This window comes from Sarcophilus harrisii, chromosome 5, assembly GCF_902635505.1.
Source record: "Sarcophilus harrisii chromosome 5, mSarHar1.11, whole genome shotgun sequence".
Classification (NCBI taxonomy): domain Eukaryota; kingdom Metazoa; phylum Chordata; class Mammalia; order Dasyuromorphia; family Dasyuridae; genus Sarcophilus; species Sarcophilus harrisii.
The window spans coordinates 260884461-260912400 of NC_045430.1; the positions used below are offsets into that span (position 1 = coordinate 260884461).

The window sequence follows — 27940 nt, forward strand, 5'->3', positions numbered from 1 at the left end:
TGACCACGTGATTTCTCTCTGAGCCACTCACCACAGCCATGGGTTGCCTTAAATCGGGAGCCCAGGGCAATTAATATATCTGGTAATTGGCATTTCTGAGGATGGCTCTGGGCAAATGATGTCTAGAACCTTTTAAATTAGTGAATGGAAAGCCATCTTATTTTTTTTTTTTTTTAAGTAAAAGGAAACAATAAACTCTACTTATCAACACAGAAACAACTCACACCTAAGATTCACCAGGTAAAAGAAATGTGCAAATTATTTACCTAAAAATGTCAATTGAGAAACTGAGAAAAACTACAGGTCTGTTTTCACACGAATACTTCTTTCTTTACTAGGAAAACTGCTCTGGAGAAGAGACAGTGAATAGTATTTTGAAGGTCTGGGAAAGAGGGGATGAAACCTGGGATAAATTATTTAGCTATTAGGAAACTGATATTTTTGAGCTCCCCAAGTCTTTGTCTCTTTTTCACTCATACCCTATTGTATATTGTAATGATGCTTGAAGGAAGGCCTTGGATCTTTTCTCTTGACTACCAGGTAGTAGGAGATGTTGGGAGCTTTTTTAGCTAAGCTACCCGGACCATTTCTCACTGAAGAGTTACCATTGTGATCAGAACCCTAACAGCCAACGAATTAATTCATTCTGTTCAACATTATAATTGCAAGGCACTTCACTAGCTCTATTTGCCATCCCAACCCAACCCAATGTAATCCAATCTCCAACTCATTTATTAAGCATCTACTATGTTCAAATTACTTTGCTACAGTAGCTACATTTTAATTGAATTCACTAAGTATTTATTATTAAGCCCTTAGATGCTTAATAAATACTTAGAGATCAATTGACTGATTAGGCTTATCCATGCAAAGCTAATGGTAACAATGAGTTTTCAAGAAAATTCCCTGTCAAGAAATAAAGCAGGTCCAATAAAAACTCCTCTTCAGATCCTTTCTGATGACTGTTCAAGCCAATCCCTTCAAAGAACTTGTATTTTAAGGGAAGTGCTTTCATACAACTCTCTGACCTTATTTACCACTAAGGGCTGTTTGTGGGACAAGCAATGGAAAACATTGGCAAGACCACAAAGTAGCAAGGTCCAAGGGCTTTCAGCCTATGAAGATAAGTTTATGAACAATTATTCTATTGACACTCTCTGGGGTTACTTTGTGTTCATGCCCATATTTAGTTACTTTCTCTAGCATCTGCCATTTGTTATCCCCTGAAACTCAGCGTTTATAAGTGATTTTTACCTTATCTCACTGTCCTTCAACAGTAAAAGAGTAACCTGTTCATTTTGACAAAGATACAGGAACATTTGGGGGCTACCAAATGTAAAGAATAAATGGAGTCCATATTTAGCTATCTTTTCCGAAATTGATCCAGAGGTCTGAAAGAACTAAGGTGTCAGATGAGCACCTGGCCACAAAAAGGGATCCAGGAGCAGCTTTGGGTGAGAAGCTGACACTGCAACTTGAAAACTATACTGTCCTTTACTTCTCTAGTGATGGGGTCTTCAGTTACTGGCAGAACTGAGACTGGAGGTAGGCAGTCTAGACAGCTGCTAAAAGTCCACTACACATAAACCAGGATTTTTTTTCTGCCTCCCTCTCTCTTTCCTCTCTTTTCTCCTCTCTTCCCCTCCCCTCCACTTTCCTTCCTTCCTTCCTTCCTTCCTTCCTTCCTTCCTTCCTTCCTTCCTTCCTTCCTTCCTTCCTTCCTTCCTTCCTTCCTTCCCTCTTCCCTTCTTCCTTTACAGAATACCATGAACTTCCAGTGCAGAAACTCCTCATCAATAGATTTGGCAACTTGTTTGTAGTATAAAGAATGAGAAAGCTACTTAGGCTCACAGCAAGGTGAAATAACTGGCCTGTGATCACCCAGGTATTGCCCAAGAGATATGACATGAATCCAGGTCTTTCTGACTTTACAGAGACCCGTTTACCCACCATGCTTTGCTCTTTCCTTATTAATTTAGACATATTTTTAAAATAGAAATTTAACAGAAAATTGTACTTGCTAGGATTCAAAAGTACTTACTTTGTGTTAAGTCAAGTTGCCCACATAACTGTGAAAATTCAAAGACTTCATTGGTTAAGGATACCCAGGGGCACCATTTTCAAACATTGGGTGAGACTCTTAGATGCCCATTCTGGTGGGAAATGGGGATCTCCTTGTGGGGGAGGTTCCATTGGGTCCCACTATATTATTATTGCCTTGGAAGTAATGGCCCTGAAACTGTCAGGTTGTTGCCTTTCTCAAGTCCCAAGACTCCCTTTAGATAGCACTAAAGGCAGACAAAGCCACAGACAACACAAATATCATCAACATCCAAGACACATAGAGGTAGGTACCTGACATACTGTTGGGAGTCATGGGTCAGTAATCATGCTGGATCTTCTTATTTGCTGAAATCACCTGGAAAAAGAAAAGAGAAAGAATGATCATAGATGAACCACTGGCTTGACCTGGTACCAGGAACTCAATTGTCTTTCATTTTAAAAAAGGCTCAGCTTGCCCCTGAAGACACATTGTATGTATCATCTCATTTGCCTCAACAACCTGCCTTTATTTTCCCCAGCCTCTAAGAGAAATTTAACCTTTCCTTTGATTATTTAAAAATATGATTCTAAGAAGAGGCCCTTAGTTGTCATCAGATTTCCAAAGGGTTCACAACACAAAAAAGGTGAAGAATTGCTTTGCTAGAAAATCAATCCTGTGGATATTTTGTCTAAGGGAATGGCTAGAAATTAGGTTTTTACTTCAATGTTATTCTAAAGTGATTTTTAGCACTCTTACACCCAAACCCATATGGAACTTTCAGAAGCCTCGCCCCCCTGTGAATGGATTTCCTATGTCTAAAATAGAGGATACTAATGGTGATAGGATGAGGATGGGGGTCTGAGGTAACTGAGGTTTCACTGTGTAGGCCCATTTCAGGCTTGGTTTATAAGGGGCTGCTTAAAGGTTCAAAAATTTTAAGGAAATCAGTCAGACATGTAATCTTTTGGCCAATATCTCTATCCAAAAGGTTTCATTCAGGCAGGACATTATAAAGTTTGGGATCTACTTTAAAAATTAATATAAAAAAGGTAATAACTCTGCTTTCTTCTCCACTTATTTATGATCACTTCTCAGGTTAATTTGCATTAACATTTATTTACTTTCCTTTCTTGATGCTAGAACATAAGCATCTGAGGACAAGGACTATTTTCCTTTTGGCCTTTGGGTCTCCAGCACCTGCTACATTGACCAGACCAATGATTTGGTTTCATTGTGGAACGCTTGGGGAGGAAACACTCCATCAATGCTGGTCGACATAGTTTTACAACACAGAGTCTTAGTTGCCTGAGAAGTTGGATGAGTTGTCTAGAGTCACACAGCTTGGAGCCTGGGTCTTCTTGACCCTGAACCAGCCCTTTATTTACTGGCATAATCAATGCTTGCTTAATGGAACATATATATATATATATATATTTTTAAACAGGGCTATAGAATAGACCCAGTTCTCTTGACTTCTGGGCCTCTTGCCCTGACTATTACACTCGGCAGAGCAACAGGCTGACCACTTATGGTTCGGAGATAGCCCCTACTGCCTTATGTGTTGGTATGGCTCTTGCTACTGCCAATTTGATCTAGACTTGCAGGGGTCCTCAAACTATGGCCTGCCGGCCAGATGCAACAACTGAGGATGGTTATCCCCCTCACCCAGGGCTATGAAGTTTCTTTATTTAAGGACCCACAAAACAAAGTTTTTGTTTTTCCTATAGTCCGGCCCTCCAACAGTCTGAGGGACAGTGAACTGGCCCCCAATTGAAAAGTTTGAGAATCCCTGATCTAGAGCAACACATTGGTCCATACTACCATGTTCTCAGCTTGTCCTTCAACCCTATTCACTGCTCCAACTTGATTCTGAATGTGAGTGAGAGGTTATAGTCCCTCAAACTCCTGTCACAATCTGTCAGTGGGCTGGGATAGCTACAAGAATAAGTCTACATCCCAATGAAGCTTTTCCCCAGACATGCATATGACTTACACAATATTTCCTTCATAACTTATGGTATCAACAAGAACATGTCCAAACAGCGAGATGAAGCCTCATTCCCCAATCACAAATGTGGAGGATGCAAAACCCCAGCTGTGTTCTAGCTTCAGAAAATAGATTCACCTATTTTTAAAATGCTTTTTACTTGTCCAACTCCCAAATGAATATGTGTATATTCTATAAAAATTGTATAATCTGTGAAGCGTGAATAGTATTTGACAGGAAAAAACCGAAGACGTTTGAATAAAGTAAAATAATTATACCAGCATGATATTTGGTGTTGGTACAATTATTATATTTCAAGAAACTTGAAGGATTTTTAAAGCCTAATTGTAGCAAGGCTCTTATTAGCTTTTTGAGGCAGGCAGGTGCTCATCAAATTAGGTGATTTTCTTGCCCACGTCGTCTAAATCAATGGACTAGAAGTCAGTAAAGATGCAGGTGAGGGAACATCTGTCCTTATTTCTTCAGTTTAGAGACAATTTTTTCCCACTTTTTCTTCCCCTGGGCTCTTACACTAGCTTCCTAATTTGTCTTTCTGTTTCTAGGCTCTCCTTTCTCCAATCCATCCTCCAGACTCTTGTTGTCAACTTTAACAACTCCCAGCATCTTGCCAAGTGCTAAAATGTAGATCTGATCATATCACACACACTCTCCCCCACAACTAAACAATCTTTAGTGTCTCCCTATTCCCCCTAAGATAGAATACACATGCTTGGCTTGGTATTTAAGCTCCTGATTCCCACTTAGTTTTCTAATCTAATTTTTTATTAGTCTCTGTTTTGCTCTAGTCAGGGGTTGCTAGGTGATATCATAGAGAATAGAATACTGGGGGAGTCAGGAAAACTCATCTTTGTGAATTCAAAGCTGACCTCAGACATTTATTAGTTCTGTGACCCTGGGCAAGTCACGTAATCCTGTTGCCTCAGTTTACCTCATCTGTCAAATGAGCCAAAGAAGGAAATTGCAAACCACATCATCCTTGCCAAAAAATTTCCAAATGGGGCCAAGGAGAGTTAGACATGACTGAGATGACTGACCAACAAGTTCTAGTCAAACCATTCTACCTATGGGTCAATCTCCCACTTCCAGGTTTTTGTATAAGCAGTGCTGCCCTGTCTTCAGTTCCCTTTTGTTTCCTCCTAGAATCCACAGAATTTTTCCATGAATTGTGAATAAAATCCCACACAAGACCTTGCCTGATCCTCCCTATTAAATGTTCTCTTCTTGACATTAGCTTTAATTTTGGACATGCTTTATATTTATCTGTCAATCTCTAGTGAAATGGAAACCCCTTGAGGGCAGGGCTTAGTTCCCTTTTGTTTCTGTATGACCAGTACTTAATGCATACATATACAAATAAACAAAAATATAATAGTATATTACTTATTTTATGATAAATACATAATACAACATATATGCTATATAATAATAAATTACATATTATCAGACCTGTAATTTCATCAATGTAGAGATTTCCTAGTAAGAAGCTCCCTCCACCAATGCCTCTTCCTTACAGCCTTAGATTCCATGGAACTCTGAGAAGTGACATTACCAGGGTCATAAAGCCAGTACATAAAGAAGAGAAGATACCAGAGATTGAACAGGTGAGTGTTAGCGGATCTGGCGGCCCACAGAAATCCAGAAGTCTATCTTACCGATTCTGCTCCACCTCATCCAACTGTTAATTCTTCTTCCTTCTTGAAATTAATTTTTATGATTTGGCATAAACTTAGCAGATATTTTCTTACATGGTGTTTATTCCCAATACAATTTATTTTTTGATTATTTGTTTAGAATTAAACTTTTTAAAAGAACTTTAAGAGATTCAGAATTTAACGAATGCCAAATGCAATGAACATTTCCATTTACAGAGAAAAAAAGTGTTGTACATGAAATGGTGGCTCTCGATTACATACAATTTGCTTTTCTTTTTAAATATATAAATAAATTCAAGATATAAATTTCAAAGCTGTCCTGTCTTTCTGTGATTCTTATCTTTCTTCTGCTATTGTCTGTGCATTTAAAAAAGTTGTCTTTTCTTCTCTCTTTTCTCCCCTCTCTCCTTCTTTCCCTTCCTTCCATCCCTCTCTTTCTTTCTTCCCTTCTTCTCTCCCTATCCTTCTCTTCCTTCCTTTCTACCTTCCTTTTTCCCTCTCTTTCTTCCCTTCTCCTTCCCTCCATCCTTTTCTTTTCTTTCCTTTCCTTCTTCCATGCCTTCTTTTCTTCCTCTTCCTCCCTCTCTTTTTTCTTTCCCCTTTGCCTTGCTTTGTATCGCCAATGCTTAGCATGATCCTTGGCACATAGTAGGCACTTAACAAAAACTAGCTGACTGATTGATAATTGCTGGTCTTTTCTTCCTAAGCCATGACCAAATTAAAAAAAACCCTAAAACCATCCAAACTGTTTGGGTCCAAAAATGTCTGTCTCATTCTACATCTTGAGGATATCAGCTTCAAGGGGTGAAGAACACATTTTATCCTGGGTCCTCCAGAATTGTTATCAGAGTGATCAGAGTTCTTCAGACTTTGAGAATTCTTTCTCTCTTTAATGCCACTGTTGGCATAAATTCTCATTCCCCAATATGTGAGCTTCTCAGACCCAGGTATTGATTGTTTCTCTCCAGTGTCTGGCACCCAGTAGGCACTTAATGAATGTACTCTTGCCCTCTTTACCCAAACCTCCCTCTTCACATCCTTAAAGAAAATTGCTGTGTCTATAAGGCATTTGTTCCAGGGATGGAAACAATCAGGGATGTATTTTATCATTCAGACCTAATGAATAAATGGTCCCGTTATTGTGGGAACTGCCTCTGGCGCTGTGGATTGTGACAGACTCACAGCCACATAGCCTTGAAATTCTAGCCCCCTCTTTCTCTAAATTTTCCACAGAAACGCCTCCAGTGGACCAAGCCTTTGGCTCTTGCACCATTTCACAGAGCCTGATATAGCTCTCAGGCTGGTCACCCACTGTCCCTCCATCTTCCTGAATGAGCGGCCTCCCTCCCCTGCCATTCAGACAAACTCAATGCTCCCATTTTTATTCTATTCAGAGCCCAGGTCCTTGTCGGTAATAGGCATCTGACCACTTACGCCTACCATTCATTTTTCCATTGCCCGCTGGGTGACCTGCAATTTTGATTCCCTTAAGACCGTGTTCCATGACTCACAGGCAGAGAGCATCCTTGGGAGAATGTTAGAGTTACAGAGATGGGCTTTTTCAGTGGCAAAGAAATTTGGAAGCATTGGGAGTGTTATCCACTTGTCCAGATGTGATCTCTCCCAGAATCCTGTTCCTTTTCCGACCTGGGCTCTGCTCATTGTCCATCTGTGGAGCCTATCTGATACCCGTTACATCACATAGGCAGTTAGGTGTTAGGGCAACAAATGACCCTAAGCCTATCATTGATCAGATTTCAGTTATGTTCAATCCCATCATTTGGGTTTTTTTTTTTTTTTTTTTTTTTTTTTTTGGCAAAGACCTGGACTAGTTTGCCATTTCCTTCTTCAGGAGGCAAGAAGACCTCCGTTTAAATGTGATCTCAAACACTCAATAAGCCTCCATCTGCCTCAATTTCCTCATCTTTAAAATGGGACTAATAAGAGCACTTACTTCCCAGAGCTGTTGTAAGGATCCAATGTGATATTTGCAAAGCTTTTGCCACAACGCTTGGTACACTGTAATAAATGCTTATTCCTTCCATGCAGCAGAGGTATTAGGGACCTCTGAAGTTATTTACTCCAAATTCTCATTTTACAATGGAGAAAATTGAGGATGAGAGGCAAAGTCACAAAGATCGGATACATATCCACCTCCATCTACAGCCACACAATGATGGAATAGCTCCATGAACTGCCTGATCAATAATATGCTGTTATCTGGGTAAGAGCCTTTTAAAATCAACACTATTTTTTCTAGTGTGGACGGCCACCTGACTGTTTTCAAATAGGATAGGAAATGAGAATAACCATTTATTAAGCACTTATCTCATTATTTGATCAAAGAACTGTAGATTTCACTGATGGGGCCCTCTTTTACAATATTATTTGACCAGCATAATGCCATTTGTCAACAAAGAGCATCTGGAGAATCTTACCCTTGATAGGAAATCCTCTTTCTCTTTGGATTCTGATGATTTAGGCATCTAGTTATAGGGCCACAGAATATTACAGTTGGAAGGGATTTCAGAGGCCAGCTCACCTAGACCCACATACAGGAATCTACTCTACCGGCTAACATCCCCCCAGACATGGTAAAAGGATCCTAGTTCTTGAGCTGGAGGTGAGGGGAGCTGAGGAGGTGACAGGGCAGAGTCAAGATCCAAAGGAGATCTTGTGACTGTAAGACCAAGTTCCCTGACTGTCCCCACTATAGTTTCAAGACAAACAGGGAACATTTGAAGGGCGTCCCTTTATAGATAGTTCTAATGATTTGGAAGTTTGTTTGTTTGTTTTTTTTTTTTTTTTATATCCAACCTAACTCTGACTTTGCAGGTTATACCCAGGAGTCCTAATTCTGTCCTCTGGGGTCAAGAAAAACGAGTCTCATTCCCTACCAGATAACAGTTCTTCAAATGTCTGAAAACATCTACCCCATCATTTCCAGTGGTCTTATAATACTGATCTCCCATTTACCTGAACTGATGCTAAGTGAAATGAGAAGAACCAGGAGATCGCTGTACATGGCAACAAGAAGATTATACAATGATCAATTCTGATGGATGTGGCTCTTTCCAACAATGAGATGATTCAGATCAGTTCTAACTGTTTAGTGACAGAGAACCATCTACACCCAGAGAGAGGACTGAGTGTGCACCACAACACAGCATTCTCACTCTCTGTTGTTGTTTGCTTGTATTTTGTTTTCTTTAGCAGTTTTTTTTCCTTCTTGATTCGATTTTCCTTGTGCAGCAAGATAACTGTATAAATATGTATACATATATTGGATTTAACATATATTGTAACATATTTAACATGTATTGGACTACTTGCCATCTAGGGGAGGGGGTGGGTGGAAGGAGGGGATAATTTGGAACACAAGGCTTTGCAAGGGTCAATGCTGAAAAATTATCCATGCATATGTTTTGTAAATAAAAGCTTTAATAAAATAATAAAAAAAATAATACTGGTCTCCTGGTTGTTCTCCAACCCTCTTATTTTAAAGGTAAGCAAATTGAGGTTTCAATGGATCATAGGAGTAAGCATTTAGAAATGCAAGGGACATGAGAAAGAACAATCTCTTCATTGTTGTTGTTTAGTGACCCCAACTCTTGTGAACCCTCTGGGGTTTTCCAGCTCTTTTTACAGATGAGGAAACTGAGGCAAATGGAGTTACGTGATTTGCTCAAGATCTACAGCTAGAAAGAGTGTGAGAGCAGATTTGAACTCAGGTAGATGAATCTTCCTGACTTTAGGCTCAACCCTCTATGCGCCATGACACCACCATTGTAAGGTTTAGGAAACTGAACCCTAAGGCACAGTGACTTGTCCAAACACAGACAGAGAGCTAGGATTTGAATGAAGCTCTTTGTCAGCAAATCCAGCATCCTTCCCAATAGAGAACTTCTGTGAATCAGCTGATGAAAATGCACCTTCGCAACTTTGCATTTTTGCTGTTAATGGCTGGACAAAGGTATCATGTAGTCCTACCTTTCCCAGAATCCTGTGTGATTTCCGTACCAGAGATATGTTACTGAAGAAAAGCCATTCAGAATAAAGTTCCTAAATGTTTTTTAAAAATTCATTCAAAGTAGGAAGAAAAACAACAACAACAACAACAACAACAAAAAAAACAAAGTAGGAAGAAAGATATTATATTCTCTATAGTGGGATATTTTCACATAAAAAGAATTTTCCATCTATCGTATGACATGATCTGCTATAGAAAATCATTTGTAAAAACCTGCATATTCCTTCCTCATGTGTTCACCAAGGATGCCCACTAGATCTCATAAATGTCATAAAGATTTTACTGATAGAAGCAAGCTAACTGATTGGCATCTGCAGATTCTCAGTTGCCATTTATGGGAGAGGGAAAATAAAAGCACCAGTTATGACCTTGGTCATTCCTTTAAAGTTCTCCCCTTTTGGAGATATCTTTAAAATGGATCCCTGTGAGACTTTAATATTGTATCGCCTTCAGTGAAGATTTCTTCAAATCTGACCTCAGACACTTAATGTTTCCTAGCTGTGTGACCCTAGGCAAGTCACTTAACCCCAATTACCTCAGCAGAAAAGAAAGAAAACTACACAAAAAGCTCAGTCCTTCACAGCTGATCATTACACAATATCGATGTTACTATGTACAATGTTCCCCTAACTTCATTTTGCATCAGGAGCCTTTCCAGGAAGCATTGCTACCAGTAAGGCTAGGATAAGGGATGGAATTCCAGCTGAGATATTTAAAATCCTAAAAAATGATGCTATTAAAGCGCTGCATTCAATATGGCGGCAAATTTGGAAAACTCAACAGTGGCCACCAGATCGGAAAAGATCAATGGATTGAAAGCAAAGGGAGAAGGGGATGGCAGAGGATGGGATGGATAGAGAGTATCATGGGAAGAATAGCACGAATATGAAGAGTCTTCAGGAGGTTGTGTAGGATGGAAAGGCCTGGCATGCTATGGTCCATGGGGTCACAAAGCATCAGATGCTACTGAAGGACTCAACAACAACTATTACTATAGCAACTACAATTTGACATCCAAATCCCTCCTCAGTTTAGAAAAGAGCACCACAGCCTTGTATTTCACTGATGGTGTTCATAGGATCAGAAATTTTAGAAGAGGAAGGGTCCCTAAAGGTCATCCAGTCCAGCCCCCTGATTTACAGATGTATAAACTGAGGTCCAGACAAGTGAAGTGACTTGCCATGCACCTAGTGTGGAACAGGGCTGGCAGAGGTGGAATGGAAATACCAGGGCTTTAGAAAGGGCAGGTTGACAGTTAAGTGGAGCATGATTTGAAGCAGAGAGAGCTTTGTGGCAGGGAGACCAAACAGCAGATTATCACAATAGAAATGAAAAGGATAGTGGAGAAGAAAGGGGCATCCAGGAGAGAGTTCTACCAAGGTAGAAATGACAAGACTTAACAACAGATTGGATGGGAGTAGACAGAGGGAGGGATCAAGGGTGACACTTAAGAGTGTAAGCTTGGGGGGTAGGGACTATGGGTCAGAATACTAGCAGTATGAAGTCAAAGTTGGCTCCCAATGGATCAAAGAGCTGAGCTTTCCCTGGACACCTTTCTACTGTCGGTACAATTAGTTTACATTCATTGTATACTTACCCAGGTCAAAGTAAAGTGCTAGGGTATTGGGGATACAAAAATACAAAAATAATAGACAGTTTTCAAATCTCAGAAAGAAGCTTGGTGGCCATTTAATCCTACTTAGACACAGGATTCTTTTTTTCCATGTGAAAATTCTTTCATTTAAACAGTGAGTGAGTTATGAATGATGAGAGAGAGGCAGGGTAGAGTGCTGGCTGTGTGACCCTAGACTCTCATTGTCCCTGGCACCTCTAAGTTCATAGGCCAAGGCTGGTTTCCTCAGAAGTCATTTACAGATGAGAAAACCAAGGTCCAAGACTGAGTTGCCCAAAGTCTCACAGTGGGATTTGAACCCCAGCTGTATAGGAGATATGCTGCAAAAAAGAGTGCTGGATTTTGCTGTCTCTGCCGCTTACTGATCGATTTTGAGCAAGTCACAGGCTCTCTAAGCTACAAAATGAGGGAACTGGGCCAGATATCCTCGAAATTAATTAAATCTTAATTTAATGGAATAAGCTTAAATTAAGCTTAAATCGATGCTGACCCTGTAATTCGATGACTAGAAGTCACAAGCAGGTGCTGACCTACATCAGGAGAGGGCATTTCTTCACTGGGAGGATCCTATGCCAAAGAAATGCTAGATCCATTCAGGGAAAGAACTCCATCTCTTCCTTTTCTCTTTGTACATCTGAGGCACCTGAGTGTCCACTGGGGCCCAGGCTGCCTTCTAACCCTGTATATTTTGGCTTTGACCTTGCCAGGCCCTGCTAACATGCAGCGAACTGAGAACTGTACATTCCATATGCTTTATTTTTTTCATCAGCTGGTTTGTGGGCAGCAGTAGGAGACATCGAGTAGAAAAATCCTTTAGAAACCAAGTCCCTTGATTTCACTTGGAAAAGAAACTTCTTAGCTCTTTTTGGAGCATCTGGTATCCACCTACCTAGAGGGGAGCCATGGTACCTCCAGAGTGTGGGCAGCAGATCTAGTCTTGAGCAAAATTAGAACCAGAGAGAATTTATTGTTGGCCGGCTGCCATTTTTGTTTTTATCATTCTCCTTCCTCCACCTTCTCCAGGTGCATACTATTTTATTTCTGTTCTTACTGTCTGCTTCCAGACTGTATGATAAAGTATTCATTAAAAGCTCCTACTGTGCGCCAGGCATGAGGGAAATAAATACAAGCAAGACAATTCCATTTTCAAGGAGCTTACATTCGAATAAGAAGGCAATATATAAAAAAGGAGCTGCGGTGGAGTGGGGAGGCAGAAGAGGCACATGAGAATGGCTTCATGGTTGAAAATGGCCAGGAATTGATGTGGAGGTCTAGTTCTGGGCAAGATGAGGTGATACAGCTTACCTAGCTGAGCCCAGGGAGGTCCTGGAGTTGCCCATGTGTCAGAAAAAAGATGAGAAAGCAGTTCTTACCAAAGTGTGCAGTGTGGACACTCAGGACCAGCCACCAGGCTTTAGGAGATTGGATCTGCCTTTTACTAGGAGTGGGCAAATCACATTTTCTAGCCTTAGTTTTCTTATCTGAAAAAGGTTAAGTAACAAGAAGTTGGCCTCAAAGGGTATCTGGGAGGATACTGATAAGATACTGTAAATGAAAACTGAACTTCTAAAGCTATAACATTCTATGAAATAGATGATATTATTTCTGATAAGTATGCTAGGATTATCCCTAGGATGAGGAAGATTGGGATCCCCAGCCATATTCTTATCACTTCTTTCTTTTATCATCTCCACTAAGTGACTGCCTCTCCATTTATCAGCTGTAGGACTGTACATGAATCACTTTACTAAGTCTCATTTTCTTCCTCTATAAAATGACAATACCTGGAATAGCCCCCAAGCAGGCTTATTGGGAGGGTCATATAAAATAATGCCCTGTGAAATATTTGACAAACTTTGCACATCATTAACTTCCTCATCATCCTTCTCTCCCTTGCTGATCCCTCAATCTGACTGTTGTTCTGTCATCTCCTAAGCCTTGAATGAAAATCAGCCTTGATTTTCATTTTAATCTGATTTCACCCCATATAAAATAAAGAAATGGGTGATGGTGTGCATAAAGTATAATTCCCTCCCCCCCCCCCCACATAGACCCTTGATTCTTAAGGAATATTCTTGACTATCCCTCCCAAGAATATTTTCATCCTAATCCTTTAATTCAAGGACTGATTGACTTGTAGGATTTCAGAGAGCCATGGTGGAAGTTAGTAAATTGGAAACATTTTCAGGCAGAGGTGACTTCCTGATGTCCCTTAAATCAGATGCTAACAGGGAGTCCCCTTCTCTATCTTTGGTTATTTGCTGATACACTTTTGGTAATTCCCTTTGGAGTTTTCTCGGTAAAGAGTAATTTGCAATTTTCCTCTCTAGCTCATTTTACAGATGTGGAAACTGAGGATTAAATGACTCACAGAATTAGTGAGTGTCTGAGGTCAAATTTGAACTCACAGAATGAGTCTTCCCGATTCCAGGCCCGGCACTCTATCCACTGTATCACTAGCTGCCCTTAACTTTGGTCAAGGACAGTCCTAAATGGCAGCTTAGCACTAGAGTGGGGCCTTTTCTCTACTATGCAGAAAAGGGGAAAAGATCCAAAGATGATATCAGTTCCCAATGGGTATGAACTGAGATTTAGGAAGCCATATGACATAAATCCCAGAATTTCTGAATGACAGGGCGGTAATTTTCATGCAAAGATTTCAGCAATCATAGGTAACTGTTTTGCATTTGAGTGAGGGTTGATGACATCACGGGAAGAGGTTATGGCTTTTGCTTGGAATTAGAGTTCAATTTGCTACATCCGATTTTTCCTCTCGGTGAAATGACTATAATAAAATCATGGAATGTGATTGCTGGAAGGGTCCAAATATTTCTTCTCCCTCCTCTATTTTACAGATGGGGAAACTGAGGCCGCCAGTGGTTCAGCAATTTGCTCGGTCACTCTGTTGGGACATAAACCTAGATTTTTCTCTCCTAAAAGACTGCATGTCCATTAAGGGCAGTGGATATTTGTGGGATATATATATATATGTGTGTGTGTAGGATAATTATATATATATATATATGGGATAATTACATATTATTATATATATATATGGGATAATTATATATACATGTGGGATAATATTTGTAAAGCACTTGACACCGTGTCTGGCATATAGTAGGTGCTCTATAAATGCTTATTCCTTTCTCTTCCTGTCAAATCGCAGCGTTTTCATGACAAATTCACATTTCTTTCTGAAGGGCTCATACCTATTTCCTTCTTTTCAGCATTTCTCTATATCAACCATTTAAAAACTACCTGCATATATAAACTTGAGTGCTTAAAACAAGATAATGTCACTTTTCCAGAATTTCTCCAAATCTTGAAAGAGTCCTCTAGGGAGAGGAAAGAGATTAAAAACAAAAGCTTCTGGGGAATCTTGTGAAGGGGGTTGGACTGGATGGTTCCTTGGGGTCCCTTCCGTCACCTCCGAGATGGGATTCTGAAATCACTGAATAATCCATCGGACAGCCTGCTCTGTTTACGTATCCCATGCCTCCTTCCTTCGTCATTATCCTCAGCCACCTTGTGGCCTGGGCACATGTGGGAACAGGCGTCTCCCTGGTAAACAGGGCTCCCGATTCCCTGGGCACTAGCTCTACCCGAAGGACCTGAGCATCGCACCCAGACCGAACAGGTAACCCAGCAGACCTCCAGCTTGATTCTGCCTCTGCTGACATCTTGTGGGATGCGGTGGTACTTTTCCCTCTGCCAACAGAGCAGCTACAGACAAGCAGGACAGGAGGGGAAAGAAAAACAAATTCATCATATCTGGGGAATTAAGTCACTTCTTAAAAAAAAAAGAAGAGGGCATCACTGCAGAGCATCCAGATGCCCAGATTCATAACTGTGGTTAGGTGACTCACCGAGATCTGGGGACTTGGAAAACAAATTATCATTTAAAAATAAAACACTTGGGACTCGGTGATCTATTACTGTTCAAAGAAGCATTGAAGTCTGAGAATAAAAGGAAAATGGAATCATTTTTCTTTTTCTTTCTTTCTTGGGGCATCAGGAGGAAAGTAAATGGGTGGGTGGAGGCCCTTTGGTTTTCAGAAATATTGTGCTGTTTGACCAAGAGGTGACATCTGGAAGTCGGAGCCAAATCTAATCCGTTCCGAAATCTGGGGAAATCTTTGGTGCCCCCAGACGTGTAAAACAGGGTTAGAATGGGTGGTTCTATTTTTTTTTGACAAACTCACTGATCTTTCGGGGCATGGTGGTAATTACTTTAGCAGTGAATGTTGATAAAATCATTTGAAGATGAAAAAAAAAGTATTAGAGAATGCCTATTTCTGGGCCCTGTTTTAGTATTATATGATTTAAACACGCACACACACACACACACATTTATTTGTAGAAATAACAATACTTAAAAAATCCTGTATGAAAATCTAGTCTTCCTCCTGCTTTCATGGTTTGGCTCATTTGATATAATAATCCTCAGAAACTGACACTTCCCCCTTTACGACTTCTTTCTGTTAGTCAATCGGTTAACAGATATTTTAGTGGCTGCTACAGGCCAGACTCTGCTGTCTACTCATTGGTCTTTCTTTTCAGATTCTGCCTTGAAAGAATCTTTGAGTTTGGAACCAATGGAGAAGAGCCATACTGTTTGACCCAGAGATCCTGCTGCTGGACATACAGACCCTAAAGAGAGCAGAAACAAGGAGGAAAATCCCTTATATAGACAGAAGGGTGCTGGAGCCAGGTTGATTGGAAGCTGATTGTTACATTTTCAGTGTGAGTATTTACACCTTGGAAACTGGCAAACAATACAAATCAGTGGTATTATTGTCTAGACTTGAGAGAATGACCGAGAAAAAGTTCATAATGCAAATTAAACTTAAAAGTGTGTTGTATTCAGTTGTTAAACATTTACCATTACACCTCTGTCTATATATACTGAAATATTGACAATAGCTTTATGGCAGTAAGAAGAACTGAGAACCAAGTACATGTCCAGCGATTGGGAGAATAACTGAACAAATTGTGACACAGAAGTGGAAAGAAGGGGTGAATCCATGATCACACAGTTAATAAACATCTATTGAGATTTGGATTTAGATCTCCTGGATTTAAGTCTAGAGCTCTTTTCCCTCTACCATATTGTCTCTTTATGGAAACTCAGGGGAACTAAGATCTTTACCTTTCTTAAGAGGAAATGGATGAAGAAGAGGGAGTCAACAAAAATCAAAGTCTACTGGGAAAAAAAGAATTTACCATCTTTATGCCTGTGGAATGGCCTCCAATTGGCTTTTCAAATATCTGGCTTTGATTCATTAGGGCTGCCTCAAGGAATAATGGATCTTGCTTCATTGGAGCACCTCAAAGAGTGGGTAAATGGTCATCCACTTGTCAGTTATATGGGGGAGGGGAGTATTTCTTAGCTGCAGGTTGGCTGAGATGGTCTCTGATGGTTTCCCCCCAATCCTAGCTCAGACATTCTGCGGATTATAACAGGCTCATAGGTGTTGGGTGACAGACCTTCTGGTCCAACACTCTTGTACGGCTGACTTAAGTGATGCTGTCAAAAATGATGTGTTTTGCCTAAGGCGATACAGATAGGAAACAACAGAGGTAAGGTCTGACCCTAGGGCCTTTAGTTTCCCATTTAGCGTTCTTCCCATTGCACCACACTGCCTGATCATAGAACCAGATTCTTCTAGTATCTAAGCAACTTCTTAGGAGCAAATTGGGCTCCTTCAGTAGTGGGCCAACAGAGAAGAATTACAAGGAAGGAAGGCAAACTGGTCCCTTTCCTTCCAGTTAGCTACACATTAAGTAAAGACAGTGACAAATAAACATGGCATTTGTCAGCTACGTGTTAGCTGCCCAAGTTGTCTAGACTTGAGAGAATCACTGAGAAAATGCTCATAATGCAAATTAAACTTAAAAGTGTGTTGTAATCAGTTGTTAAACATTTACCCTCACACCTCCGTTTAAATAAACGGAAACATTCACAACAGCCCTTATGGTAGATGGTGGGATTACAACAGTAGCCAGCATAAGCACTGGGAGAATCCAATAAGGGTTGACAAAGTTCTTTAAATTAAAGTTGTCCAAGAGGGCTACGGGCTGTTTTGGGAGGGAGTTCTCCTTCACTTCCAGAATGTAAATGAGACTCTTGTCAATGTAACAGGTGAACTTGACAACCTCCAAGGTCTCTTTTATTTCCAAGATTCTGATATTCTATAAGGAACGTCCTGGCAGGTTGTGGGCTCTCGTTTCCATGATGTGGAGGGATGTGTCCACAAGTGGAAACTGGATCACCCTCAGTCAGAGGTGTTTTAGAAGGAAATCAAATTCAGATGCTTGTTGGACTAGATGACCTCTGACCTTCTTTCCAACTTTGAAGTCCTGCAATCTCTCCATTTGGTTAAGTCTGAAACGTTCTTGTTTCTGGAGGACAGCACGCTCAGGAGTCAGAAAAATGAGTTCAAATTTCACCTGAGACACTTCCTAAGCATGTGATGTGGGCAACTCACACAAACCCCATGCTTCGGTTTCCATATCTAGAAAAAGGAGTAGGAAGGGCTGGCCTCCAAGACCCTGCTAGTCCCAAATCTATAAGAATTTACCAATACTAGACACTGTGAAAGGGCTCCTAGGTCTTCACCAGAGTTGTTGATAAAAACTATAAACAGGGCAGGATCACAAAGAGGCAAAACCGGAGCTCTGCTCCATCGCACTAGAGCCTTCCCTCTAAGCTACTGTCTGTTCGTTAACCAACACTTGGTAGCAACATCCTCTCCTGTGCCATGTTTTTTTAAATAGATAAGCAACAGTGTTGCTTTGATCACATCTACAAGTTGGTACAATCCAGTATTCTGGACATAATTTGTCTAGTCTGCAAGCCTGAACTAATTAATAGCAACCAGATGCTCTTATCTTTTTTTTTTTTTTTAACTTATATTAAGTCTTCAATTTCCCCTTAAAGTCCTTTAATCATGTTTGCTCTACCTTGTCTAGCATCATAGTTTAAATCTGCTCTACTCTTCTAGCATGATAGTTTAAATTAAAATCAAAAGTTAGAAAGGACATCCATGGCTATCTAAGCCACTTTACTGATCTTATAGATTTATTTATTTATGTCTGACTAGGTAAAAATGGCCGTTCATTGCATCATTTTTTTTTTAACTAGCCTAAATCACTGAAGGGGTGGGTGCACCTTAGCTTAAAAAGGTCAAGGTCTCCCACTTTATCCAGGGCCATCTCCAGTCTTCCTGTGCCATATCTGGCCGCCGGATTCCAATGGCTCCCAGAATGTGGAGCTGGTGACTTTGTACAGCCTTCCCTCACTCAAATTTAATTCATTTGCATGTCATGGAACCACCTCCCAGATGTCACGGCCATCTTTGAGGATAAAAGACAAATAATGACAAGAAGATGACAGAATGGAGAAGTTTCTAGCCCTGGACAGCACCTGGTATGGACACCCAACACATCGCAAAAGTGAGGTGCTCCCCTCATGGGGTTATTGGCTTTTTAGCAGCATGGCTCCTGGGACACAAAGGAAGGCGTGGCTATGATGTCTCAGCACTCTTGTCAAAGAGAGAATAGAGATGGGTGCTCCTCCCTATGGGACAGCTTGTCTCCTCTGAGACTGCCTTTGTGCCTCCAGATCCCTCATGACTTTAAGTCCTGGAGCTTCTCACCTGGTTTTTCCTGTTCTACTTCTACAGGGTTCATCTTCATCCCTCATCATTCTGCCTCCTCTGAGATGGCCCATGTGTACCTGCCTGCTCATTAATGCCTCCTGATGTGACTCTAGGGTCCCTTGGTGTATGTTCACCACTACCATCTTCCTTCCATTTGTTCTTTAGGGAAAATCTCAGCTCATCAGGGAACTCTCTGGACAAACTGGTTTCTTTGGAGCTTTCATCTTTTTTTTCATTATTAGGATAATTTATAATTATATAATAGGAACTTTTCTATTCTCTCCTCTACCGTCCCCTCACCCTCCCATCCTCTCTCCTCTCTTCTACTTTTTTCTCTTCTTCCCTCCTCTCCCCCTCCCATCCTTTCTTCTCTCCTCTTCTCTTCCCTCCCCTCTTCTTCTCTCCTCTCCCCTTCCCATTCTTTCTCCTCTTCTCTCCTTTTCTGTTCTTTTCCTTCCTCTTCCCCTCCCATCCTTTCTTTTCTTCTCTCCTCTTCTCTCCTGTCCTGTCTTCTCCCCTTTCTTCTCTTCTCTTCTTCTCTTTTCTTTTTAGATCATCCCATTTCTCTTGGATTGATTTTCTATTTGAATAATTAGATGATCTTATTTAAAACCATTCCATTTAAGATTATTGAGAGACAGCACTACTGAGTGTTCGACTTGAAGTCAGGTGAGATGTGGGTGGGAATTCTGTCTCTGCCTTTTACCAGTTGTATGATCCTGAGACAGTCACCTTTCCTAATGAAGCCTCAATTTCCTCAATGATAATAATAATGCTTATAGTACTTACTTCTGAAGGCTGTTACGAGACTCAAAAGATATAACATAGATGTGTTCTATATAGCTTACATCAACAGATTAAACTGACGATGATCACTATTATTTGTCTGATCCCATGATTCCACTGGCACCTGTGGTTCCTGGTAAGATCTATCAAAATTCAATACTTTTTTCTGCAACTTAGTCTTAGAGTGAGACTGAGAACTCAAGTTATTCACCCGGGGTCATACGGCCAGTTGTGTCAAAAGTGGCCCTTCTAAGTCTAGTTGCCTCTTACCTATTTTTATTACTTTAAAAAAAATACACCTAGATGCTATTGTAATGAATAAATTACAAATCAGATTAAAAGTTACTGACTTCATAAGAGCTTTTATAATTGTGCATTTTTTTTTCTATCTGCGACTCTTATTTTGTGGGTCAGAATTATTTTTTAAATTCAAAGTGTCCCTATCCTGGAACTGTTTGGGAGTCCCTGGAATAGAGGATCTCTAAGGTTCCTTCCTGCTGAGATTTTGCATTTCTCTAATACATTCCCAGACTAAACACAGGAGTGTACCTCTTGAGATGTTTATTTATCTTATTTCTAAGGCACTTCAAAGAGGGAAATTCTTTTCACTTTCTTGGCCCTATCCCATGCCAATATTTAGACAGCATTACTGTCAGGTAAAATATTTCCTTCTATTTCATCTACATTCTTCCTGCTACAATTTTATCTCATTTCCTCTTATTTCATCTCGAATGGAAATAGCCTACAGACACTCAATTCAGTCTGAGGAGGAGAGAGTTATAGTCTAAGGCCTCAGGCTTCTTCTCTTGGTTGGGCATCAGGAGTTGACAGCCTAGAGCCTGGTGGCAGTAGTCCCAATGTGCTGATCTTGCAGCCTTGATCTTAATTCATTGGGTCACTGATCAGACTCCATTGATGTGTTAAATAGATGCAGCCCCAAGAGCGGCATGATTTTGACAGACGGTGCCAGATGTGGCTCTGGGCAAAAATGTGAAATGAATATAGTCTGGTTTTGGTACCTTCTTCCTCTTCCATTAGCTCCCCATCCCTCTCATTGCCCAGCATATCCTCCTTCCTCTTCTCCCCAGGATCCTATTTATTTGTCTGTTAATTTCTAATAAGGCATTAACTAATAATTATAGGTTATATTAGCAAATTTATAGTATATTAAAATTCTATGTTATGATGATATAATCTTTTAATATATGCTATCTTCTATTCATGTACATCTTATATAATACATAATATGATTTTATATTATTAGCAGATATATTACAATAATGTTATATATTATTAACATATTATACATACTATATTATATTAGCAAATTATATATAATATAAACAACATACATTATATTATAAATAATAAATAATATATTACTTAATATTTTATATATAAAATATGACACAAATTATATATAATATGTTGTAATATATAATAGAGCAAATATATATCTTAGCCAATAAGACTTGACCTCTTTATCATAGCAACATAGATTTAGATGAGGAAGAGACCATGGGGACCATGGGCTTATTTTTAAGCCCAACATCCCCATTTTATCGATGAGAAAACCAAGACGGAGAGAACTTAAGTGATTTACAATCAGTAAGTGTATGAGGTAGGATTTGAATCTGGGTCATCCTGCCTCCAGAGCCAGTGAGTTATACAAAAAACCATGCTGCCTCTTTTCTTCTGCCAGACTTGGCACCTGCAGTTGGAAAACCCGTGAAGGCTACAGAGTGACTCGGACGGGAGGGGACGCCGCAATGGCGAGAGATGGCAGGGGTCCTTTGGGTGTGTGCGGGGCTGGCTCTGGGCACGGCTGATGGCGGCACAGAAGGAAAGCCATGAGGATGTGCTGGCACGTGTGGGCAGCCTGCGCTGCTGACGGGGTCCCTCCCTCCGCCTTCTGCCTCTTGGCACTGGGGGAAGCGTTTCCTCAGCAAGTCTCTGAGCAACCTTGGCCGATGGGCTCAGTCTGGCCGGCCACGTTCAAACTTCACATTTCTTGCGAAGCAAAAGCTCCCTTCCCTGCGTCTTGTGCTCCCCCGACCCATCGCTCCAGGGGGAAGTCAGTGGATGAGTCTTTCTCATGGAAAAGATTCTGGTGGAGAGCGTCCCACCTCCTTAGCTGGTGGTGCATTTCCTTATGTACACAGAATCAGATATATAGATTTACATTATGGACTATTATACTCTACATATACATCACATGGGAGGGGGGGAAAAGAGGAGGCTTAGGTTCCATGTAGTTCAACCCCCTCTTTTTTATAGGTGAGACAGAGCAAATTGTGTGCTGGCTCTGGAGTCAGGAAGATCTGAATTCAAATCTGGCTTCAGATACTTTCTACCTGTGTGACCCTGGGTAAGTCACTTAACCCTGTTTACCTCAGTTCCCTATCTGTGAAATGGGCTGATGGCAAATCACTCCAGTATCTTTGCCCCAAAAACCCCAAATGAGGTCAGGAAGAGGCTGCCATGACTGAAGTGACCGAAACCATAACCTTTGACTCCAACCTGAGTAATCTTTCCATTATCCCCACACTTCCCTCTTCAATGAACAAAGGCTTTCTATAAATCCTCCCCAAGGGGGGCCTTAAATAGGCCTGTAGTCCTTAAATAAAATGTATTCCCTCTTCCTGACACCTGTCATATTCTCTACGCCTGCTTCTATGTACTGGCACCATAATTCCTTTCCACACAATAAAATGAGATTGTTAATCCATGTTCAGCATCCAGGATCTTTTTATGCTCCATTGGTACATTTCCAGAACAATAATATTCTTTTCACTCAACTGAATTAGAAAGCCTACCAGATAAGGTATGCAAAGGAAGGCTTTTTCTTCTGCATATTAAAAATCCCACACAAACAACACTCTCTAAAATATTATAGCAGATTCACTTCATTACAATTCCACCCAGTAAGTACTTATTAAATGCCCGCTTTGCCAATTCAGCCACCCAGCTGCAAAAATGGCATTTTCCTCAAGCACAAGTTTGAGCATGTCCCTCTTGTCTTGCCCACTGGGAAGAAGTCAATCAGGCTCCCATCTGCAATGTTACCCTCAGTTTTTGCTTCTCTCTCACCTCACCCCCCACCATGTCAAATCAGCTGTGAAGCCTTTTCAGTTCTACCTTCAAACATCTCTCTGACATAACCTTTGTCTCCTCTGATAGCACCGCCAATCTGGTACAGATCCTTCCCACTTCACAAGGAGACTACTGTAGGAGGGCCGGGTGCTCTCCCTGCCCACTCCAAACCAGCCTTCCTGCAGCTGCCAAACTGGTCATCCCAAAGCTCAGCTCTGACCATGTGACCTCCCTTTCTCATCAGGGTTTTGGAGCCTTGCTATCTTTCTAATCTTCTCTCTCATCACTCTCTCTGATCCAGTGACATTTTGTTCTATTCCTCATAAAAGAATTCTCTCTCCCAATCCTGAGCATTTTCACCAGGTGAAACACGCCTGGAATGTTTTCCTCCCCGACTCCACCCCCTACCTTCTTTTGTTGTTGTTCACTCATGTCCTACTCTTTGGAATCCCATCTGTGATTTTCTTGGCAGAGATACTGGAGTGATTTGCCATTCCCTTCTCCAGCTCATTTTACAGAGGAGGAAATTAAGGCAGTCAGGGTTAAGTGACTTTCTCAGGATCACACAGCTAGTAAGTGTTAGTGCCTGAGGCTGAATTTGAACTCAGGATCTCCTAACTTCTAGGCTGGTATTCTATCCACTACATCATCTAGCTGGCCAATTACTTCCCTATTTGATTAAAAACTATTGGAAAAACTAGAAAGCATTCTGGGAGGAGTAAGGCTTAGACCAAACATATCAAGTTCCACAAAAAAATCTAAATGGATACATTCTAATATTAAAGATCATATCAAAAGTTTTAAAAAAATCAGATAATAAGCCATTTACAGCTATAGGTAGAAGATGTATTCTTACAAAAAAGGAATAGAAGCAATTACAAATGATGAAATTGATCATTTGATTATAAAAAAGAACTTCTGCACAAACAAAATCAACATGGGAAAGTCAAAAGGGTTTGGTATCCATCCATCCATCTTTCCTTCCTTCCTTCCTTTCTTCTTTCCCTACTTCCTTCCTTCCTTCTTTCCTTCCTTCCTTCCTTCCTTTCTTCCTTCTTTTCTTCCTTCTTTCCTTCCTCCCTTCCCTTTTCCTTTTCCCTTCCCTTCCCTTCCTTTATTTCCCCTTCTCTTCCTTTCCCTTCCCTTCTCACCTTCCTTTTTTTCTGCTGTATCCCTGGTATTTAGCATAGTGCCTGGCACATAGTAGGTGCTCTAAATACTGACTCATTTGCTGGAAGAATTTAAGCTCTTTGAGAACTAGGGCTGTTTTGGTTTTGGCTTTGTATTCCCCATGCCTGTTTAGACCCCTGTGTGGTACAGAGTAGATATTTAATTAACACTCTCCTATTTATGAGCTCTTTGCCTGTCTACTACCGAGGGATGTTGATGCTCTAGCCTGGTGTCTTTAAAGCAGCTTCCTTGTCCTCATGCTGTGTGTTCAGGGAAATAAAGTCAAAGAGGATCAGAGAAAGAGACATCTAGATTTGGAATCGAACTCAAAGGCCATTCGATCCAACCATCTCCTTTACAGATGAAACTGAGTCCTTAAGAGAGGATAAGTGACCTTTCTAAGGTCTCAGAGCTGGGCCCTTTGACTACAAATCCCAAACTCTCTATCACACCATGTAGATGGAAGACTCATTTTCATGGCTCTGAACAGAAATTTTCCTCTGAATTTTAGATTTCATTTTTGGGTAGAAGTCTACCACTTGATTCTAATTATAAGAAAAGAGGGTAGGAGTGGAGTGGGGGTGATTTTGGAACCATTTTTGGGTCTAGAGAATTTAGATCCCAGCCAAACCAAGACACACATAGTTCTAGAATTTAAATCGAAGATTTTGTTCTAATTTAAGCATGTGATCTTCCTTTCATTTTGAACCTGCTGTTCTGGTCCCCTTAAGGGTCTGATGGAGCCCCTCTGCTTTCCTGGCTATTAATTGCTGATAGCATCATCCACCTGTTAATAATGTAATTGACTCCGAGAGCAATCTTGTCTCAGCACCTGGTGATCTTCATGTTCTCTAAAACCCTGAAGACAGTGCTCCATATAGTTGTCATAAGAACCTATTAAATGCTTTGCATGAAATTGGGTCGAATTTTTAGTTGTTTGTTGTAAACATTGGTTGGTATTTTATTTACTAATCACTAACTCATGTGAGAACCATTGAATGGAACACAGAATGAGCTGAAGCAAGAGTCCATTCCGACCAGCCGTTTGGCCACAGTTTTACCCATGTTATGATAATTTAAAAACATGAGAAATCATAGTAATATAATATGGGTACATTAATTATAATATGTACAATGCCAATGGAACACACATTAATTGTACATATTGTAGTATTGTATATGTCGTATTTTATATATATATATATGTATAATATTATATATGTAGTGTTATTCCATCTGCTAATAGTGAGATTAACAGAAAGGATAATTACAAGTTGAGCACAATTCTTCCTTTCTGATGGATCATACCCTGGAGAACTATGGAAACAAAAGATCCTGCTTAGAATATCTAGCTTCTATCCAAATACAATGTGGGTACTTTCTTTTATGGGAGGCATTTCCTGATGCTTCCTTAGGTATTACTGCTCTGTCTTCAAACTACTTTGTATAACTCTTTAATTTTACATTTAAAAACGTATATTTTTAAAAATCACAGGATCTAGAATTAGAGAGTTAGTTCTAATTCTAAATCTAGAACCAGATAGAGACTATCTAATCCAACCTCCCTCTTCCCAACTTTTAATTTTTGAGATGAGGAAACTGAGGCTCAGGAAAGTAAGTGACTCATTTACTTATTTCATTTACTAATACCTGCAGGTATTATTAAGTGGCTGAGGCAGGATGTGAACTCGGCTCCTCTGAGTGAAATTGTATAACTGTTGTGACTTGCCAACAGACTCAATCAATTGATCCATCAATCAACAAGCATTTATTAAGTAACTCTGCAAGCATTGTGCTAGGTGCTGGGGATACAAGTGCAACAAGTGCAACAATAGATGAACAATTACTAAGAAAGTTCCTCGAGGGATAGCATTTTTTCATTTTTGTCTTTGTATTCCCAGTGCAGTGTCTGGGGATTCTAAATGTTTGTGTTGTTAGTCAAGAGTCTTGACTAACCTGGAAATATGTTTAACATGATTGTACATGTATAACCTATATCAGATTGTTTGCTGTCTTGGGGAGGGAGGGAGGGAGAGAGAGAAAAAAATTGGAATTCAAATCTTACAAAAACAAATGTTGAAAACTATCTTGACATGTAATTGGAAAAATAAATCCTATCAAAAAATTTGCCAATCATTAAGAAAGATTTCTGGTAGATGGGAGTAAGGAAAGAGAGATTCAAATGGAAGCTGACATGCCCCACACAGAAGAAGCCCTCAATAAGTATCTGACAAATGAATGGATGGATGGACTGTAAGATAGATAGATGGATAAGCCTTCAATATTTGTGTGTATGCCTCTTGTGTATATATTTATAGGAACAGGCCTGCTTTATTCATAAAAAGTTCTTGGTAGGGCTACTTTAACCAAGATATTTAGGGGATGGAATATTTTTATTAATTATCTGGTTAAGTAAGAGCTAATTAGATATTTTTTCAATTTTTCAATTTTAATTTTTCAACAATTTTCAATTGTTTTCTGAAAAGATTTAATTTCCTGCCATAATAAATAAAATATGGGAAGCACAGTTGAATCAGAGTCATTAATACAGAGGGGACAATGAATAGGAAGGAATCTTTTGATTGGTACTACTGGGAAGTCAACCAGCACTTCCCCAGTGAGATGGCATTAAAACCGTTTCTCCCTCCTCCGCTCCCTAACCCCATTATAACTTTCCTTCTGAGAAAACAAATCTGGCTAGAAAATGGTGGCTTAAAATATATCATTAAATCGTTCATGAGAATGATGTGGCCACTTCAGTTAGACCAGCTTAAATGGTGCAGAGAGATTTCATTGTGAGGATGGTCAGTTGACCTCTTTGTTCATTCTTCTAAGGGAAAAGGAGGAGTGAAGGAATATACTGAGTCTGTCTTTTACTATTTGATCATGATTTCTTGACATCAATATATCTGTTCTCAGAGCCTAAGTGCAGATTGCAGGGAGGGATCAGATCTTTTCAAAATCTTGTGGGAGTGGGAAAAAATGGAAAAATTCTCTTAGAAAAAATGGAGTTATGGATCTAGGATGGATTGGAGGCATGTCCATGTGAATTTGTTCATTCAGAAGTGACCTGTTTATTCTTTTACATGAAGGGCATGAAGAAGTTGGGTTAAGGAAATGATGAGCCATGATTCTGGAAGACTGATCAAAAATGCTGTTCCCTACCTCCTGACTAAGAGGCAATTGGACCCAACATGTAGAGCAAGACATGCATTTTTGGATGTAGCTGATGCGGGAATTTGTTTTTCTTGACTATGTATATTTGTTAGAAAGGCTTTGTTTTTCTTTTCTTCCTCTCAGTGGGTAGTGGGCATGGGTGGAGGGACAGAAAAAATGCTTCTTAATTGAAAACAAAGTTTAATTAATGAATAAAAGACACAAGATTCAAGAGGTGGCAATGGGCAGTATATTTAAAATGTTTTTGTTTGCTGTGTTCAAATAAGTAATGTCCAGAAAAACGAAGGCAATTTATCCAATATTTCAGCCAGTAGAGTACCTAATTAATAGCAGACACTTTCCCAAGTGTTACATTTGATTTTGATCCAACTGAATTAGAATAATAGATGTAGAATATGAAGGGACCTTAAAATTTGTCATCTAGTCTAATTCCTTCATTTGTGGATGAGGAAACTGAGACTATAGAGATTAAATAGTTTACCAGAGGCCACAGAGGAAGGAAGTGGTGGCGTAAGTATCTAAATGGAACATTTCTCACTTCAAGTCCATTGCTCTTTTCACTATTGCCATGCTGCCTCTCAATCATACCTCTTTTAAGGGTTTAAAATACATGGGGGATGCTCAACCTAAATGGAAGACCTAGAGATAATATTCAAGACCTGAGTTTGCCCTGAGAAATGTTA

At 40.1% G+C, this 27940-nt stretch overlaps 1 protein-coding gene across 5 annotated transcripts in view; it reads right to left on the bottom strand.

Annotated features, from left to right (window-relative positions):
- Window positions 1-27940, bottom strand: part of THRB (thyroid hormone receptor beta) — a 399316-nt gene that overhangs the window by 107190 nt on the left and 264186 nt on the right. For all 5 annotated transcript variants that reach the window (XM_023505183.2, XM_023505182.2, XM_023505181.2 and 2 more), the window contains one exon: window positions 2356-2419. In XM_023505183.2, the coding sequence (XP_023360951.1) occupies window positions 2356-2377 (22 nt within the window). In that variant the 5' untranslated portion in view covers window positions 2378-2419. The remainder of the gene's footprint in view (window positions 1-2355; window positions 2420-27940) is intronic.